Source organism: Barbus barbus, assembly GCF_936440315.1.
Source record: "Barbus barbus genome assembly, chromosome: 10".
Taxonomy (NCBI): Eukaryota; Metazoa; Chordata; class Actinopteri; order Cypriniformes; family Cyprinidae; genus Barbus; species Barbus barbus.
In genome coordinates this window covers 320,001-337,717 of record NC_136738.1, presented here as the reverse complement: position 1 = coordinate 337,717, position 17,717 = coordinate 320,001, and the positions used below count along the sequence as shown (strand labels likewise).

The following is a 17,717-nucleotide window of genomic DNA, read 5'->3' as shown; positions in this document are numbered from 1 at the left end:
AGGAACTGGCAGACAAGCAGCGTTTTACCACAGCTTTACTCTGAGGTTCCTCTTCCACAGGCTCCATGCCTTTCTCCCAGACTGACCCTGTACAGACCTCGCATGAGCTTTGAGTTCAAGAGAAGGTGTAAGCGTCAACATCAGATAGACTGTGCTTTATACTGCTCTACAAACCATTCTGTGCATGTGTGTCTGACAAAACATTTCATGCAATTCCTTCACTTTGCCTTGAAATGATTGATATTTCCTGGTATTACTGCAGTGATTGTGTTTTCAGTGTGCAGCGTTCCTGAGACGTCCCGTCTCCTCGGCCTTATTTAGGACTGGATTCCTACCGTTACACACACACACACACACACACTCTCACACACTCTCACACACACAGACACAGACAGAGTAAAGCTCATATCTGCGGCTCACAAACCTTTCTCAATCATGGCTCATTCTCAGTGTGTGTGAAATGGCTGTTGAAGTGTGTCCTGTAGAAAGCTTCTGCTTCTGCTGTTGATGGCAGAGAGCTGCAGATATTATTACGTGACAAAATTAGATGCCCAGGCCATTCATTTTCAGGACAGCACAAGAGCTGTATAAATGTGATGCAAACACTATCTGCGCTCTACTATAGAAATTTACTGAGAGAGAGTGTTTGCCAACGTTAAAGTCATATTACTGTTTCAAATGCAAAGTAATAACATTTCTATATACTGCTACAGAACACAAACTTTGTCAAAGAATTGAAAGCATATTGTATCTATACATTTGTATTCTCATTCATGTGCTTCATATTGTTAGTTTTTTTACAATCACTTTTCTACTATTTTCAGAACCTTGATGTCATTTTTCACAACTCTAGACACAAAACTCACAACCAATGATCAAAATGCACATTTGTCAAAACTCTAACCCTTTTCTCAGTTGCTTGGATACAATACACATAAAACTTAGATCATTTGTTCATTCAACAGAAATCACCTGTTCAATATGACACAACTTAACATCAAAGTACTACTATTTCAAAAGACAATTCACACATTACATTTCAAATGAGTGTCTATTCATTTCCTTACAATGATCTAACTATCAATTGATACAACTGCTCAACATGATAAGTAACTGTTGCATTACTCTTAATGCATCGTTGTATGGAAACAGACAAACAATCTTCCGTTTAAATCATGAAAGTTTCAAGATACTGTAACGAGATTCATTGTTACCAATTAGCGTGGCGCATGAACCAATCAGACTACAATGTCCATGGATGTAGCCTAATATTTTATCATAATGCTTCATCAGACACTGTGTCTATGGTCCCAAATACTGTACCACCTTTTCAGACTATTTACAGTATTGACAGTACTGCACTGTATAGATGCAGGCCCTTGTAATTGCTTGTCCAATTCTGCCAACTCGTTACTGATGATTGAGTGCACATTGTGGAATGAGTAAAGAGTTGATTGGGATCCAATTGCAAGAGCATAGTGATACGTAACATGGAGCCAGCAGGTGATCCAGGTCACAATGGAGGTCAAGCAGTGGTGGGAGGAAGACGAGGAAGACGTGTTGGTCAAAGGAATGGCAGGGGACAGGCGCCTCTTCTGAGAGGTGGTCTTGGGCCTCGTTTGAGAGGTGCGGGGGAACGTGGTAGAGGACAGAAACGTGGTTTCACTGACAGTGAAAATATCGGTTGCTTGTGTGTGGGTGATCTATAGTTATGTTTCAATGGTATTTCACAGTAAACCTGTTTTTTTGAACCAATGATTGTGCAAGATTTCTGTAAAGATGTGATGCACAATGCAATGTTTTGAACATTAGACAGCCTGTGTTACAAGAGATAACCGTTTTGTGTCTAGAGTTGTGAAAAATGACATCAAGTTTCTGAAAATAGTAGCAAAGTGACTAGTTAGTCATGGCCTAATGGTTAGAGAGTTGGACTTGTAACCTGAAGGTGTTGGGTTCGAGTCTCGGCTCCGGCAGGGATTGTAGGTGAGGGAGTGAATAACCAACACTCTCTCTCTCCACCCTCTACACACGACTGAGGTGAGACCCTTGAGCAAGATGCAAGGGTGGATTTGATATCAGGGATGTTTAAAGAGGTACTGAAGTGATAATTAAACGAATGCTCTTTACTCACTGCCTCTATATAATCCATTCATAATTTGAATAACACTTTTATTTATCATGCTGTCAAGAGAACCAGCAGCCACGCTGCAAAGCTTTAAAGGAGTCGGAAACTCCATGCTGTTGGATGCTTTGTCAAACTCTTTTTGTCAAATACTTGCAAAAGATAAAATAGAGAGAAAAGAAGCTCAGTACAATGCTTTATTGGTCTGAAAGTAAGATTGAGAATCATAACCAACGATGCATTACTTAGTTTCCATAAAAAGTAATTACTTAGTTACTTAATTAGTATTAGTTAATGCAATATTGTAAGGCATTCCTTTTAAAAGTTAAGTGTCTACTGATATCATTAACAGACAGCTCCCTACAGAAGATATTGTGTTATGTTCTGTTTAATTAGTTTATATACCCTTGTTTTGTTCCTATTTTATTTCTTCAAATTCATCTTCAGTTACTATTTTTTTTTTCATGTTCACTGTTATTTTCTGAAATCCATTTAGTTTGGATAATCACTTTATATATATATATATATATATATATATAATGTGTATAAAACATCAAGGGTTTTCCCAGCACAGACAGCACAGTTTTGAGAGAATGAGCAGGTTTAATGGTGCTCTCAATAACTATAGAACAGAAAGACATATGTGTCCCTGGAGCACAAAAGCAGTCATGAGTAACACAGCTATATTTGTAGCAATAGCCAACAATACATTGTATGGATCAAAATTATCAAAATTATTTCTCTTTTATGCCAAAAATCATTAGGATATTAAGATCATGTTCCATGAAGATATTTAGTACATTTCCTACCGTAAATATATCAAAACTTCATTTTTGATTAGTAATATGCATTGCTAAGAACTTCATTTGAACAACTTTAAAGGAGATTTTCTCAATATTATGATTTTTTTGCTCCCTCAGATTCCAGATTTTCAAATAGTTGTATCTCAGACAAATATTGTCCAATCATAATAAACCATACATCAATGGAAATATTATTTTTTCAGCTTCCAGGTGATGTATAAACCTCAATTTCAAAAACTTGACCCTTATGACTGGTTTTGTGCTCCAGGGTCACCTATTTCAGGGAGGTCAGGAGTTTCCATGCCCCAAATTCCCAACTTAGCTCAGTTTGTTTTCATCCACAGAGGCAGCTGGCAGCTTTGGAGATGTGCTGAACTTTATTTATAGAGACAGAGATCTGTAGAGCAGGAATGCCACTCAACTCTGCTGGTGTTAGGAACCAAGCTTAGTGTCCACTGTACGGCAAACTGAGAATAAGAGCATAGAACCATCAGTAAACACAAGCAAATCTCTCTGTTTCTGACCAAAAAGTGGTGTGATGAACCCAGGAAGTTGCCAAAGATGTCTAAACACTAGGTTAACACACATTATGCTAATTAGTTATTTCTATTCTAGTCATTAATGAAGGTTACTGTGCAGTCACTGTGAAAATCAAACTGAGGGTCTGGGGGAAGAGCAAACACTGGGTTGTGTTAACCTAAGTATTTCTGAAGTCAAGCTTTATAGTTGTTTGTCTGTGTGTGTGTGTGTGTGTGTGTGTGTGTGTGTGTGTGTGTCTCTGTATCTGAGTGAGTGTGTGTGTGTGTGTGTCTCTGAGTGAGTGTGTGTGTGTGTGTGTGTGTGTGTCTCTGAGTGAGTGTGTGTGTGTCTCTGAGTGAGTGTGTGTGTGTGTGTGTGTGTGTGTGTCTCTGTCTCTGAGTGAGTGTGTGTGTGTGTGTGTGTGTCTCTGAGTGAGTGTGTGTGTGTGTGTGTGTGTGTGTCTCTGAGTGAGTGTGTGTGTGTCTCTGAGTGAGTGTGTGTGTGTCTCTGAGTGAGTGTGTGTGTGTGTGTGTGTGTGTGTGTGTGTGTCTGTGTCTCTGAGTGAGTGTGTGTGTGTGTGTGTGTGTGTGTGTGTGTCTCTGAGTGAGTGAGTGAGTGTGTGTGTGTGTGTGTGTGTGTGTGTGTGTGTCTCTGAGTGAGTGTGTGTGTGTGTGTGTGTCTCTGAGTGAGTGAGTGAGTGTGTGTGTGTGTGTGTGTGTGTGTGTGTGTGTCTCTGAGTGAGTGAGTGAGTGTGTGTGTGTGTGTGTTTGTATGTGTGTCTGAGTGAGTGTGTGTGTGTGTATGTGTGTCTGAGTGAGTGAGTGAGTGAGTGTGGTGTATTGGAGCTGGGCAGGCTGCTGGTCTGACACATGATGACCAGACTCGGTCTATTCTTAACTCTGAGTCGGTCACAGTCGCAGCAAGCACACTCGAGGCTGACCAGCTCGCTTCTGTGGTCATCATGGAGGAAGACAGCGTCAACGGACTCCAGGACGCAGAGATTCCCAAACGCAGCGATGTCAAAGTCTACAAGGAGTTCTGTGATTTCTACGTGCGCTTGTGAGTGTAACATCGCAAACTTATCCTCTAGGGTTCATTTGAGTATTAAAGTACAGTATTTATTATGCTACTAAATGTTTGAAGTTACAGAAATCATTAAGAAACTCAAGAAAAGTATAGCCTCATATTTTACTGCATGATTATATAAATACTTATATGCTGTACACTGCTTGATTATGGTGTGATAAATAGCGTCTGCTAAATGTAAGTGTCAAAGGTGTCTTGAATGTCCGTGGCTGGGTTTTACATGGATCCTCAGCAGTAAAGAACAGTAAATATCTCATGACAAGGACCAGCGCTGTAAATAATGTGATCTGGTTCTCTGTTCTTTCAGTGTGATTTAGAGAAACTGATGATGATATGCATCATGTTCCTGTGCTAATTTAGAGCTTCTCGTTCTGTAAGAGCCATGACAAAGCAATACATGTCCATTGACATGTTTCTGTTATGTACAATGCTTTAATTGTTTTACTATTTAACATTTGCTGAATGCTTCATAGGCTTGCTCATATCTTTAAAAAGTTCAAAGCTCATATGTGGTGACCACATGTCACCTGCCTTTCTTCCCGGGCAATAACTGTGGAAATGGCAGATAGTTACAAGCTGGTTACGAATCAGATTAACTTTTTAACCTTATTTTTAAGGTACTGTAAGGACGACATATTTGTATTTGTTATTGCATTACATTAACTTGTTATTGTAATCATAAAAACACTGGTTTGTTGCACAAATAGCCATTCTTCTGGTTATTTACTACAGTTTTTCTTTGAGCATTCACAGGTATGGTTTCGCACACTCGCGTTCTCAAACAAGCAGTTCAACAAGAATCTAAACAACACAAAACTATTACTGATAAATGCGCAACATGCAATCTTCCAGTCTAGAGTGATCTTGTGCGTCATGTATTATGCAGGTGACGTCTGAGACTAGATAACACTGACTCTGACAGCTGTGTGTCTGACAGATGAACGCAGATACACACGGTTCTCCAGAGAGCAGATCACGCATTCCTCGTCTCGTTCCACGTCTGAGCTTTACAAAGAGCAGCCCACACACTCACTCACTCACTCAGACACACACACACACACTCACTCACTCACTCACTCAGACACACACACACACTCACTCACCTCCTCAGTCCACCCTTTAACAAAATGAACCCATGAAGCCAAGTAAAACAAATCCACGATATAGTCACTGCCAACAACTCCTACCTCCCAATGTTCACACACCTCTCCGGAAGAGAGTTGCCTCTCGCAGACGCCGAACAGACGCACACACATAGCCCCCTACAGACACTTTTATATGTTGTTCAATTAACGTAATTACCAACACTCCTATTATGGGGTACATCACAGGTAGATCGTACTGCTACATTAGCATGAATATTACTGGGCTATTGGCTGTTTATTATTACTTTAAAAAGCACATATTAATGTTTTATTCTAAATCCTTAATCCGACCCAATTCTTAAATTTAACAACTACTTTACTAAGTATTAATAAGCAGTAATTAGGAGTATATTGAGGCCAAAGTCATAGTTAATAGTTAGTTAATACTGAGAATTGGACCCTAATCTAAAGTGTGACCAGAATAATTTATGTAGTTATCTATTATTTATTTGAAAGGATTAAAAGAACCGTTTCATGTCTATCCTTGTATCATTAACTTGTTGAGGGTGATATAGGACTTAATTACTAGTAAGTAATTAAATTATTTTTGAAGAGAGTAATTAGCTGCTTCTAATTACAGTAATCTAATTACACTGTTGAAGCTGTAATTAGTAACTACTAATTAATTACTTCTTTAGAGTAACTTACCCAACACTGGTTACAACCATGCAAACATTTCTTCACTTTGATTCTGATCCATGTTCCTCATTATAGTATTACCACATTGTGACAGAATCTTAAGAAGATTGTTTGTTTGTCTTCACAGCAACATGACGAATGCTTTGACCAATGCCATCTGTGAGCGCTGTAAGTCCAGCTTCACACCGACAGAGAAGATCGTGAACAGTAATGGTGAGCTGTATCATGAGCAGTGCTTCGTCTGTGCGCAGTGCTTCCAGCAGTTCCTCGAGGGGCTCTTCTATGAGGTGAGACACGCTCCCACTCGTATCTAAACCCAACAGTCCTGCATCACCCGCCCTGCTCCTCCCATCCCAGACTTCAGGTCCAGTTCTGCTCCAACACACCTCTGACTGTCATTATCAATAACCCTAGCTGCTTCAGCAGTGGTTGATTGGGGCTAGAGCTGAAATCTGCAGGATGCTGGTAGACCTACCTGGTTGAAAAAAAACAGCATATGCTGGTTTAAGCTGGTCCTGAGCAACCAGCTCCTATACTGTATGAATTAATTTGTTTATTGACTTTTTCACATTTGTTCATTCTATTTTAATTGTCTGAGATAGTCCAGCCCAGAAGCCTGGACACTGCATCTAACTAAGTGCTAACTAAGATGGCGCCGCAGATGGCAGCTATTGTGCATAGCTCTTCAGTGTTTGTACTGTATTTGTTGGTTTTTCCTTTTTTTTGTTTTTCAAAATACGATCAGTTTTACCAGGGATGACCTGCTGAACATTCGGCAGAACACACCACAAAATCTTTTACCGGATTTTGATTTTTCGGATGTTTTGCTGGACATTGTAGTTGGCGGAGCCGTACCTCTGGTCAAACGCTTCAGGAGGACTTGCAGACGGGGGAAGAGAGCCGGAGCGCTCGTGAAGCTCAAACAGCGTGTATTTCGAATGCCGTTGCCTAGCATCCATCTGGCGAATCTCCACTCTCTACTCAACAAAACAGATTAACTCCTTCTGCTCTCCCGGACAAACAAGGATTTTTCGAACTCTGCTGCTCTGTGTTTCACGGAAACCTGGCTAAATGGCGACATACCGGACAGCGCGATTCATCTGCCTAACTTCACGCTGATCAGAGCAGACGCGACGTAGAATCAACGGGGAAATCATGCGGTGGGACGTGCTTTTACATCAATGAGAGGTGATGTACAGATGTAACTGTGTTAAAGAAGATGTGCTGCTCAGATCTAGAAACGCTCTTCATTAACTGCAAGCCATTCTATTCGCCGCGGGAGTTCTGCTCGTTCATTCTTGTGAGTGTCTACATTCCACCGCAAGCGCACGTGAGCACAGCTCTACAGAAACTCGCTGATCTGATAACAGAGAGTGAGCAACAACACCCGGACTATGTTATAATCATTCTCTGGGACTTTAATAAAGCAAATCTCTCCCGCAAACTGCCAAAATACAGACAGAACATCACATGTCCCACCAGAGACAGTAATATATTGGATCACTGTTACACAACAATAAAGGACGCATATCACTCGGTTCCACGAGCAGCTTTAGGACTCTCTGATCACTGTTTGGTTCATCTTATTCCGACCTACAGGCAGAAACTTAAATCTGCAAAGCCTGTATTAAGATCTCTTAAAAGATGGACTAATGAAACAGAGCGGGACTTACAAGCCTGTTTCTCTCTCACTGATTGGACTATTTTTGAAGCCGCTGCCACCGATCTGGACGAGCTCACAGAGACTGTAACATCTTCTATCAGTTTCTGTGAGGATATGTGCATTCCTACCAGGACTCATCTATTCTACAACAACGGCAAACCATTGTTCACTGCCAAACTCAGACAGCTCCGTCAGGCCAAAGAAGATACTTACAGAAAGGGGGATAAATTCTTGTACAAACAGGCCAAATACACTCTGGAAAAGGATGTCAGAGTGGCAAAGAGGAATTATTCTGACAAGCTCAGGAAAAAAGTATCGTCCAGTGATTCTGCTTCAGTGTGGAAAGGTATGAAGGATATCGCCAGTTACAAGGCACCATCCCCCAGCACTCTAAAGAATCAACAACTAGCAGACGACTTGAACGAGTTTTATTGTAATTTTGAAAAATCACCCCACATCTTCCCTGAACACCTCTCCACACAACCATTAACACCTCCAGCAACCCCTCTCTCCCCCACGCCTACAATTCAAATCAGCGAAGAAGACGGTGAGTCACCAGCCTGCCTAAAGACCTGTGCTGATCAGCTGGCCCCCATCTTCACACAGATCTTCAACAGATCACTGGAGCTGTGTGAAGTCCCCTCATGCTCCAAATGCTCCACCATCATCCCCGTCCCAAAGATACCCAAAATTACTGGATTTAATGACTACAGACCTGTGGCTCTAATGTCTGTAGCCATGAAATCATTTGAAAAACTGGTTTGGGCTTATCTGAAGGACATCACTGGTCCCTTACTGGACCCCCTGCAGTTTGCCTACAGAGCAAACAGGTCTGTGGATGATGCAGTCAACATGGGACTGCACTTCATCCTGCAGCATCTGGACAGACCAGGGACTTATGTGAGGATCCTGTTAGTGGACTTCAGGTCCGCTTTTAACACCATCATCACGGAAACCCTTCAGAATAAACTAACCCAGCTCTCCGTCCCCACCTCCGTCTGCCAGTGGATCAACAGCTTCCTGACAGACAGACAGCAGTTAGTAAAGCTTGGTAAATACATATCCAGCACTCGTACCATCAGCACTGGAGCTCCTCAGGGCTGTGTTCTCTCCCCACTGCTCTTCTCCCTCTACACCAACGACTGCACATCTAAAGACCCCTCTGTCAAGCTCCTGAAGTTTGCAGACGACACCACACTGATCGGCCTCATCCAGGACGGTGACGAGTCTGCTTACAGACAGGAGGTTAAGGAGCTGGCTGTATGGTGCAGTCACAACAACCTGGAGCTTAATACGCTCAAAACTGTGGAGATGATCGTGGACTTCAGGAGAAACCCCCCTGCTCTCCCCCCCACTCACCATCATGAACAGCACTGTGACTGCAGTGGAGTCATTCAGATTCCTGGGCACCACCATCTCTCAGGACCTGAAGTGGGATATTCACATAGACTCCATTGTCAGGAAGGCCCAGCAGAGGTTGTACTTTCTTCGCCAGCTGAGGAAGTTCAACCTGCCACAGGAGCTGCTGAAACAGTTCTACTCCACCATCATTGAATCCATCCTCTGCACTTCTATAACTGTCTGGTTCAGCGCAGCTACCAAATCTGACCTCAGAAGACTACGGAGGGTAGTCCGGACTGCTGAGCGAATCATTGGTACAACCCTCCCCACTCTCCAAGAACTGTACTCATCCAGAGTGAGCAAAAGGGCTGGTAAAATCACTCTGGACCCCTCACATCCAGCACACTCTCTCTTTGAACTGTTACCGTCTGGTCGACGCTACAGAGCTCTGAGCACCAGAACGACCAGACACAGGAACAGTTTCTTCCCTCAGGCAATCCATCTCATGAACACTCAACAATAAACGTGGAACACACAACTATAATACATATCCATTCACCACACTCACTTATTTTATTTTTATTTTCTCACTTCTAATTTGCACATACTTGACCTGTACATACATAGTTGTCTATATTATATATTGTGTTTTTGCTGCTTTGTACATTGCCTATTTGGATATTTCTATATTATTCTTTTATTATCTGTGTCCTGTCCTGTTGCTGTCTCTCTGTTGCACTGTAGAGCTTCTGTCACTACAACAGATTCCTTGTATGTGTAAACATACCTGGCCAATAAAGCTCATTCTCATTCTGATTCTGATCTGTGTGAGCGAATACTTCATAGCAGCTAGTTATCTGACATGAGATACAGTATCAACTAGTTATCAGCAAGTTCATTTGCAGATTTAGAACCATTTGGCCTGTTTATAGTATCATATCAAGGACTGTACCACAATCTACAAGCAGCTAAGTTTGCTTAGTTTGAGCAAAACCTGGATTTTTGTGTTCAATGCCACAACAAATGCTTCATGACTAACCTTTTTAGTGAGATCTTTAGTGAGATGATTGATCCCTTTCTGACTTATTGGCTGTTTGATGCAAACATCACAGTTTGTGCTATTGTTTGATGCCATTTCCTTAAGAATGATGTCATTAAGAAACAAAAAAGAAAAGAAAAGTGAAAATCCAGACTTCAAGGTTTGTTAGTTATATGGATTTCACTTTCACTTTATTTTTTGATTAAAGAAAGGAGGGAAAGAATGAAGAATGTTCTTAATAAATTACATATTAATAAATTACATTTCAATAAGTCGTGAAATTAAAATATTGTCTGAGACACAAGACTTTGTGTAGACATGAACAGCTAATCTATGACACATGTGTCCTGCACTTGCTTTTGCAGTTTGAAGGCAGAAAATACTGTGAGCATGACTTCCAGATGCTGTTTGCTCCATGCTGTCACCAGTGTGGTGAGTAGACAAACCTGATCAAGAGTACGCTAATGAATCCTGCCGATGCCCAGTGTGAAAACACTTCACCCTTGAATCTGATCACTCATCAATCTATGTTAAAAATATCAGTAACAGTGTTTAGCAACCATCAAGATCATCTAGTGGTCAGTTCAGATAGTGTCCCATTGCATTGAATTTAATGGCTCTTATTCTAAAATGTGCCTGAAACAAATCTGACTGAATACAATGAATTAAAAAACAGAAACAAATTCAGCTTTCATTCTTACAATGAACAGCCACAACATTAAAACCACCGACGGGTGAAGTGAAGAACATTGATTATATTGTTACGATGGCACTTGTCAAGGGGTGGGATAGATTAGGCAGCAAAAGATAAAAAGGTATTTCACAAGTTCATCCAGTCTTAAAGAACTTGACTTGCTGTCCTGGAAGGAGACTCAAGCTCCAGGTTAGAACCCCCTGATGGTACAACATGGAGCAGAATGAGAGAAATAGAGGTGGAGCTGGGGAGGTGGAGGGTTCGGGAGAATCGTTGCAGGGACTCACATACATGACTGCTGCTTATAAATGCTCGTAATGATGATTGACAGGACTTAATGATGAGGCTCCTCCTGAACCTACATTTGGAACTTCATTTCTTTGTCAGGTCAGGAGCTAAACACAAGTAGAGTTCTGGCAGAAGTTTACACTGGTCTGCAGCAGTTGTTTACTAACCTAACCCTAACCCTAATCCTGAAGACGATGAGCTGAATTCAGCCATTACTGCAGCATCTGTGTGATGTGTGTTGCATGTGCTGTGTTTCCAGGTGAGTTCATAATTGGTCGTGTGATAAAGGCCATGAACAGCAGCTGGCACCCTGACTGTTTCTGCTGCGATCTGTGCCAGGCTGTGCTCGCTGATGTCGGCTTCGTGAAGAACGCAGGCAGGTCAGTCCAGCTGCTGCTAACAAATAGGGCAAAATAGGGACAAATAGGAACTTTGTTTGCTCCTTCCCTGATGAACCCCTCCAGCATAACACAAAAGCCAGTTAGGTATGTTCTGAAGCATGGCAGCTGGTTTGAGCTGGTTTAAGCTGGTCATGTGCTGGTCCTAAGTAACTAGTTCCTGCTTAGGACCAGCTCATAACCAGCTCAAACCAGCTGCCATGCTTCATAGGTTATGAACATACCTAACCGGCATATGCTGGTTTTTTCAACAGGGTTGTACAATATTCAGTCAAATCACATGGGGCCTCATTTATAAAATGTTGCATAGAAACCATCCTAAATTTGATCTTGCAATCATCTCTCAAATATGCGTATGTTTGATTCATAGAATGAACGTATGAACAAAAAACATGTATGCGTCTGGTCTTGGACTTGTGCACAAATGATTGGTTTCAGCTCTCTGTCTTGTAAACGACTCCTAATTAATGTCATTAACGTGTAAAAGATCGCAGTCATCATCCAAATCCTTTAATTTAGAACATCTTACATTTTCAAAAAACCTGCAATACTCCGAAAAGAAGAAGTGTGTTTGTCTGCTCAGACCCTGATGTGATGTCAAAGCCAGTTTTTACAAATATGAGTGCTGGCGTGGATTTAAGCGTACGCACACTCTAAGATCAAATCTGAGCGTATGCACGCTTTATAGTTGAGGCCCATGAAGTTTTCATTGAATGTGACTAGGAAATAAACGAGCTAGTCTAGAAATTGTGATTGAGTGAGTACTCTTATGTTGACAGACACCTGTGCCGTCCGTGTCATAACCGTGAGAAGGCTCACAGTCTGGGGAAGTACATCTGTCAGAAATGTCAAGCCATCATTGATGACATCCCGCTGATTTTCAAGAATGACCCGTACCATCCTGACCACTTCAACTGCAATAACTGCAGGTGAGTAACATACTCCAAATACTCAAGCGAGAGACTCTCAGAATGAAGCAGGAGTTCTCAGCGTTTATCTGTCATATTACTCAAATATATTGACGTGACTTTTTTGACATTGTTCCCAATGCATTTCAGCTCTGTAGTGGGTTTGTAAAGAAATAAATAGTAGTAATATGTACCTTTTAAAGGCTCAATATGTAAGTTTTCGCCGCTAGAGGGCACATATTCAAAACAAACAGAAAAACGAAAGCGTAGTTTGATGACTCCGTGACTGAGTGTGGAATCATGGGAGTTGTTGTCTTCATCCTCACAGCCGATGCAATCATGTCCATGGATGAGCTAATGTATTAAAGACTTATTAAGGTCAGTGTAGTATGAAGCAGGGCTGAAAGTCGTGGAAGTGAAACGAGGATGCTGGAGCGATTGCTAATGAAGGACGAGCGCGATACACGGCTCGAAAGCAGTGGAGCTTTTATTATGCCACGGTCGAGCGCGTCCGCTTCTTCCAGTCGTGCGTATGCGGGGTAAAGCAGCACGGTTCTATCATACTAGACACATTTGAAAGTTCTGTAATAATGTGTGTTCATAACCTGTCTAATAAAATGCATAACTTATTAAAGTGTCTTTGGGGTTTCCATGTTTTCTACAAAATAAAACTGGAAAATCGAGGGTGCATGACATCATTGGCAGGCGACGCAAGGACACGGTCCGTTACACTAGTTAAACTTGCTTATTTATCTGGATTTAAACATTATTTGAAACATTTGGGATAATGTAAGTACACAAGTCAGCAAAATATATAACACTGTTCTAGTTGTTTTTGGATATTTTAATCAAAAAATCTTACATATTGTGCCTTTAAGGTAGTACTATGAATCGTTTAGGGGTCGATAAGGCACAAAGATGTCCCACATGTTTCCTGCCAGTGATGTTGATGTTGAACCCATGGCATGTTTCTAAAGCTCAGGGTTGAGTGCTTCTGCTTTCAGTAAAGAGCTGACAGCCGAAGCCAGGGAGCTGAGGGGGGAGCTGTACTGTCTGCCGTGTCACGATAAGCTGGGCGTGCCGATCTGCGGTGCCTGCAGGAGACCCGTCGAGGGCCGCGTGGTCAATGCCATGGGCAAACAGTGGCACGTGGAGGTATTTCACCTAAAACACGTGCTGTTCTGTGTCCATCATAGTGAGAGTGTGATGACTGATCCTCTGAATGCTCTAATGAGGTGTTCTGAGCCAATCCAGTGTGGGATCTTGACATTTATTATCATCTGTCATCTTGCTTGCAGCATTTCGTGTGTGCTAAATGTGAGAAACCGTTTCTTGGTCATCGGCATTATGAGCGCAAGGGCCTGGCATACTGCGAGACTCACTACAACCAGGTAAAGTCTGGAAAATAGCTCATTAATCCACTCTAAGATGCAAAATACAAAATATCAAGATATGAATATAAGAATATAAACATTGATTAAAAAAACATTTGCATGCGGTGTCTGTTTTGTTGTATTTGTGCAGGTCGGTCAGCATTAAGCGTAAGGCATTTTACTTCAAATCTCTGTAATGCTGTAATAATTTACCAGGATGTTCAGATTTTTACAATGTGCATTTAAAATGTGAAAGGAGTGATCAGGCTCCCCAGCAGGTACCTTGATGTCAATTTGAAGTCAAATTCAAGACTTGATCAAGAAAGATCAACATCTCTTTAAAGGAGTCATATGATGCTATTTCAAGTATTCCTTTCTCTTTGGAGCGTTACAAGCTGTTTGTGCATAGATAAGATCCCTGAAGCTGCAAAGACTAAAGTCTCAAACCCAAAGAGATATTCTTTATAAAAGTGAAGACTTGACCACGGCCTCCTAAAACGGCTCATTCAAACACACCCCACATGTCTGCGTCACGGTGTGGGACGTAGCTATTATTCTGGCTGCAGTATTGCTGCTGTGTATACGGCGCTGTGTCCTGGAGACGCTGTGTTTCATTGTGAAAGTGAAACTACTTTGTTTGGGCTTCCAAAAGAGGTCACAGCTAGAAATCATTGGTTAAGTTGTATTTACAACACTGTTCCAGAACAGTTCAACCCAAATATTAGAGTGTGTGCAGCGCATTTTACGGAGGACTGTTTCCTGAACCTGGGAGAGTAGCCTCCTGTTTCTATAAAGGAGGGCAAGGACAGTCTGGTGCTTCTGACTCACAGCCTGTTAATAAGTTTTCTTATTTAAAGAATTTGTTACTGACGATTCAAACATGAGTTTTGAGCAGTGTAGAGTAGTGCTTGTTGTTTGTCGTTTCTCCGATCACAAATGCAGACATGGTCATGTTTACGCAACGCGACACTTAAAGGACAGTATAAGTCATTATAATCAGTAATTACTCCCTCACTGGATGCAACAAATGCCTCGTTTATAATGGGTTTAATTGTTTTTGTGTTGTCGCGCCGGGACGCAGCATCACAATACAGTAAGGGGCGTAACATTTCCATCTCACGCTTGAGGTATTTAGCCAATCACAACGCACCTGATAGCTGGCCAATCAGAGCACGCCTCTCAGAACGATGAGCTTTGTAAAAATCGACGTGTTTCAGAAAGATGGAGCATAGAGGAGCAACAATAATGTACAGTATGTGGAAAATAATGTGTTTTTTTAACCTTAAACCGCATAAACACATTGCATTACACCAAATACACAAAATAATGTTCTTTTTAGCAATGTCATATGACCCCTTTAATTTCTTTCAGTGGTAGTTGGGTGAAAATAGGAAATAAATCCCACACTGAAATTGTTTTTTTGTATAAGACCAATAAGTTTGATGTTCAAGTTACATCAAATCAACATTATGTCAAGTTTTTGACCTCAGTTTTTCAACATCAATTGCCCACTGGGTCTAAACCCCATTAGAGACTTTATGTACAGGACAGTCTACAAAAATATTACTGAGACATGATGCAGCCCACATCCGTGGCAGATACTGTACGCAGTGAAAACACACTGCTTCGAAACATTATCTTAATGTGTTCCACTTCTCTCACAGCTCTTTGGAGAAGTCTGTTACCACTGCAGCCATGCCATTGAGGGAGATGGTGAGACCATTTGCATCGTTCATATAATGATGATCATAACCTGAGGATTTATAGCCAAGAGCCCACATGTATGCTTGACTCTTTCTCTTGTTTTGAAGTGGTGTCTGCGTTGAACAAGGCCTGGTGTGTCAAATGCTTCGGCTGCTCCACGTGCAACTCCAAGCTGACCCTCAAGTGCGTACAAGTGTTTCAGATGTATGCTAGACAGCAACATATCAGCTTCAAATGCTTCGAAATGTTAAGAACACATTCACATTTGAGTTATGCAAACCATTTTTAATGAATCGGGGAGACTGGGGCTAGTTGTCGCTCAGTTTGCATTTCTCTTGGCAGTTTTAAATCATTTTTCGTATAGACACAGGAAATTAAAATTGATTTAAACAAACAACATTTGCTGTCAAATGAACACTGTTCTTAATGTGTCTTACTGGTGTTATTGTGAACAGATCTTCCATGCATATATTAATTTTGACCTCATGATCTTTAATCGTGAGGTCCTTGCTGCTCTTCATGTGCACAAAGCCAAGCTGCATTTACACCAATCACATCAAAATCCATTCAACATTCTGTTTTCTGATTCGTGCCTCTTTTGTCACATGATCTTTCCTGTAGTGATGGATGACTAGGAGTTTGTTACCCAGTGAAACACACATCATCACTTCACCCAGACTTCATAACTGTACAATACAATGGGACTAGATAGTTGGATTTTTACTCATAAGAATTTCTAGGGGTGTCAATACTTTACATGTTTTGCATGAAATAATAAAAGGACAAACAGCGAAGGCATTTTAGTTTTGCATTGTTTGGCTCATATTTACCAGAAACAGCAATATAAGGAGGGCGGCGTAATTTAATATAAAGCACTGTTGAAAGAATTTGCGTAGAGGGTAATGTCTAGGACCTGATGGCTCAGGGAAGCGCATGAGTTGTGTGTTTGCTGACGGACAGCTGTGCTCTCTGCTGTTCTTCAGGGACAGGTTTGTGGAGATGGATCTGAAGCCCGTGTGTAAGCACTGCTACGAGCGCATGCCGGACGAGCTCAAGAGACGCCTGTCCAAACAAGACTCCAAAGACATGAAGAAGAAGAAAATGCCCATCTGTCTGTGATGTGTCTCTCTGTTTCTGCTGTTTCCTCCTCAGCGGTCAGTGCTTTCTTCCTCCTGAGACTGTTCTGTCACTCCAAACCCAAAGACTTCCATCCATCTTCCCAACACAAAAACACAAACAAAAACCTGAGAGATTTCTGTTATTCCATTGAAAGTTCATGTAGCCAGATCTTTGACACGTAAATGTTCATATACAGATTGTAAAATGTAAAAAAAAGAAGCCATTTCATCCATGTCTGTTTAAAGAGACACAATCACACTGTGATGAACAGAATTAATTTAGTTCTGAAAATAAACTGAATTCTTGTGGGTTTGGATGAGGGTATCAAATCATGGCAGGATCTTGATTTTCAGTGCACTAACCTTCTCCATTCCATGTTTCTCATTTTTATGCACTCACTGGGCACTTTTTAGGTACACCTTGCTAGTACGGGGTTGGACCCTGTTTTGCCTTCAGAACTGCCTTTATTTCCTAAAAGCTGCCTTTATTTCCTATTTCCTGGAAAGATTTTGGCCCATATTGGCATGACAGTGCAGCAGATTTCTCATCTGCACACCTATGATGTGAATCCTGTTCCAGCACGTCCCAAGGTCTGCTGGATGGAGATCTGGTGACTGTAGGGGTCATTGAAGTTTAGCGTTCAAGAAACCAGTTTGCAATGATGTGAGCTTTGTGTCATGGTTGTGTTATCCTGCTGGAAGTAGCCATCACAAGATGGGCACACGGTGGTCATAAAGGCACAGACATGGCCAGCAACAAGTAGGCTGTGCTGTTTAAACCATGCTCAGTGGGTACAAAGAAAGAACGAATTAATGAATATAATGCATTTATATTGCACTTTATTGTGTATTGCTGTACACCCAAACGACACGGAAC

At 41.5% G+C, this 17,717-nt stretch overlaps 1 protein-coding gene across 1 annotated transcript in view; it reads left to right on the top strand.

Moving 5' to 3' along the window:
• The first annotated feature begins 3,647 nt into the window (after positions 1-3,647).
• The window catches only part of lims2 (LIM and senescent cell antigen-like domains 2), a 14,947-nt gene continuing 877 nt past the window's right edge, over positions 3,648-17,717 (top strand). The window contains exons 1-10 of the mRNA XM_079427469.1: positions 3,648-4,503; positions 6,442-6,601; positions 10,723-10,789; positions 11,599-11,719; positions 12,517-12,666; positions 13,650-13,800; positions 13,944-14,036; positions 15,683-15,731; positions 15,830-15,905; positions 16,706-16,876. Of these exons, the coding sequence (XP_079283595.1) occupies positions 4,406-4,503; positions 6,442-6,601; positions 10,723-10,789; positions 11,599-11,719; positions 12,517-12,666; positions 13,650-13,800; positions 13,944-14,036; positions 15,683-15,731; positions 15,830-15,905; positions 16,706-16,841 (1,101 nt within the window). The 5' untranslated portion in view covers positions 3,648-4,405 and the 3' untranslated portion in view covers positions 16,842-16,876. The remainder of the gene's footprint in view (positions 4,504-6,441; positions 6,602-10,722; positions 10,790-11,598; positions 11,720-12,516; positions 12,667-13,649; positions 13,801-13,943; positions 14,037-15,682; positions 15,732-15,829; positions 15,906-16,705; positions 16,877-17,717) is intronic.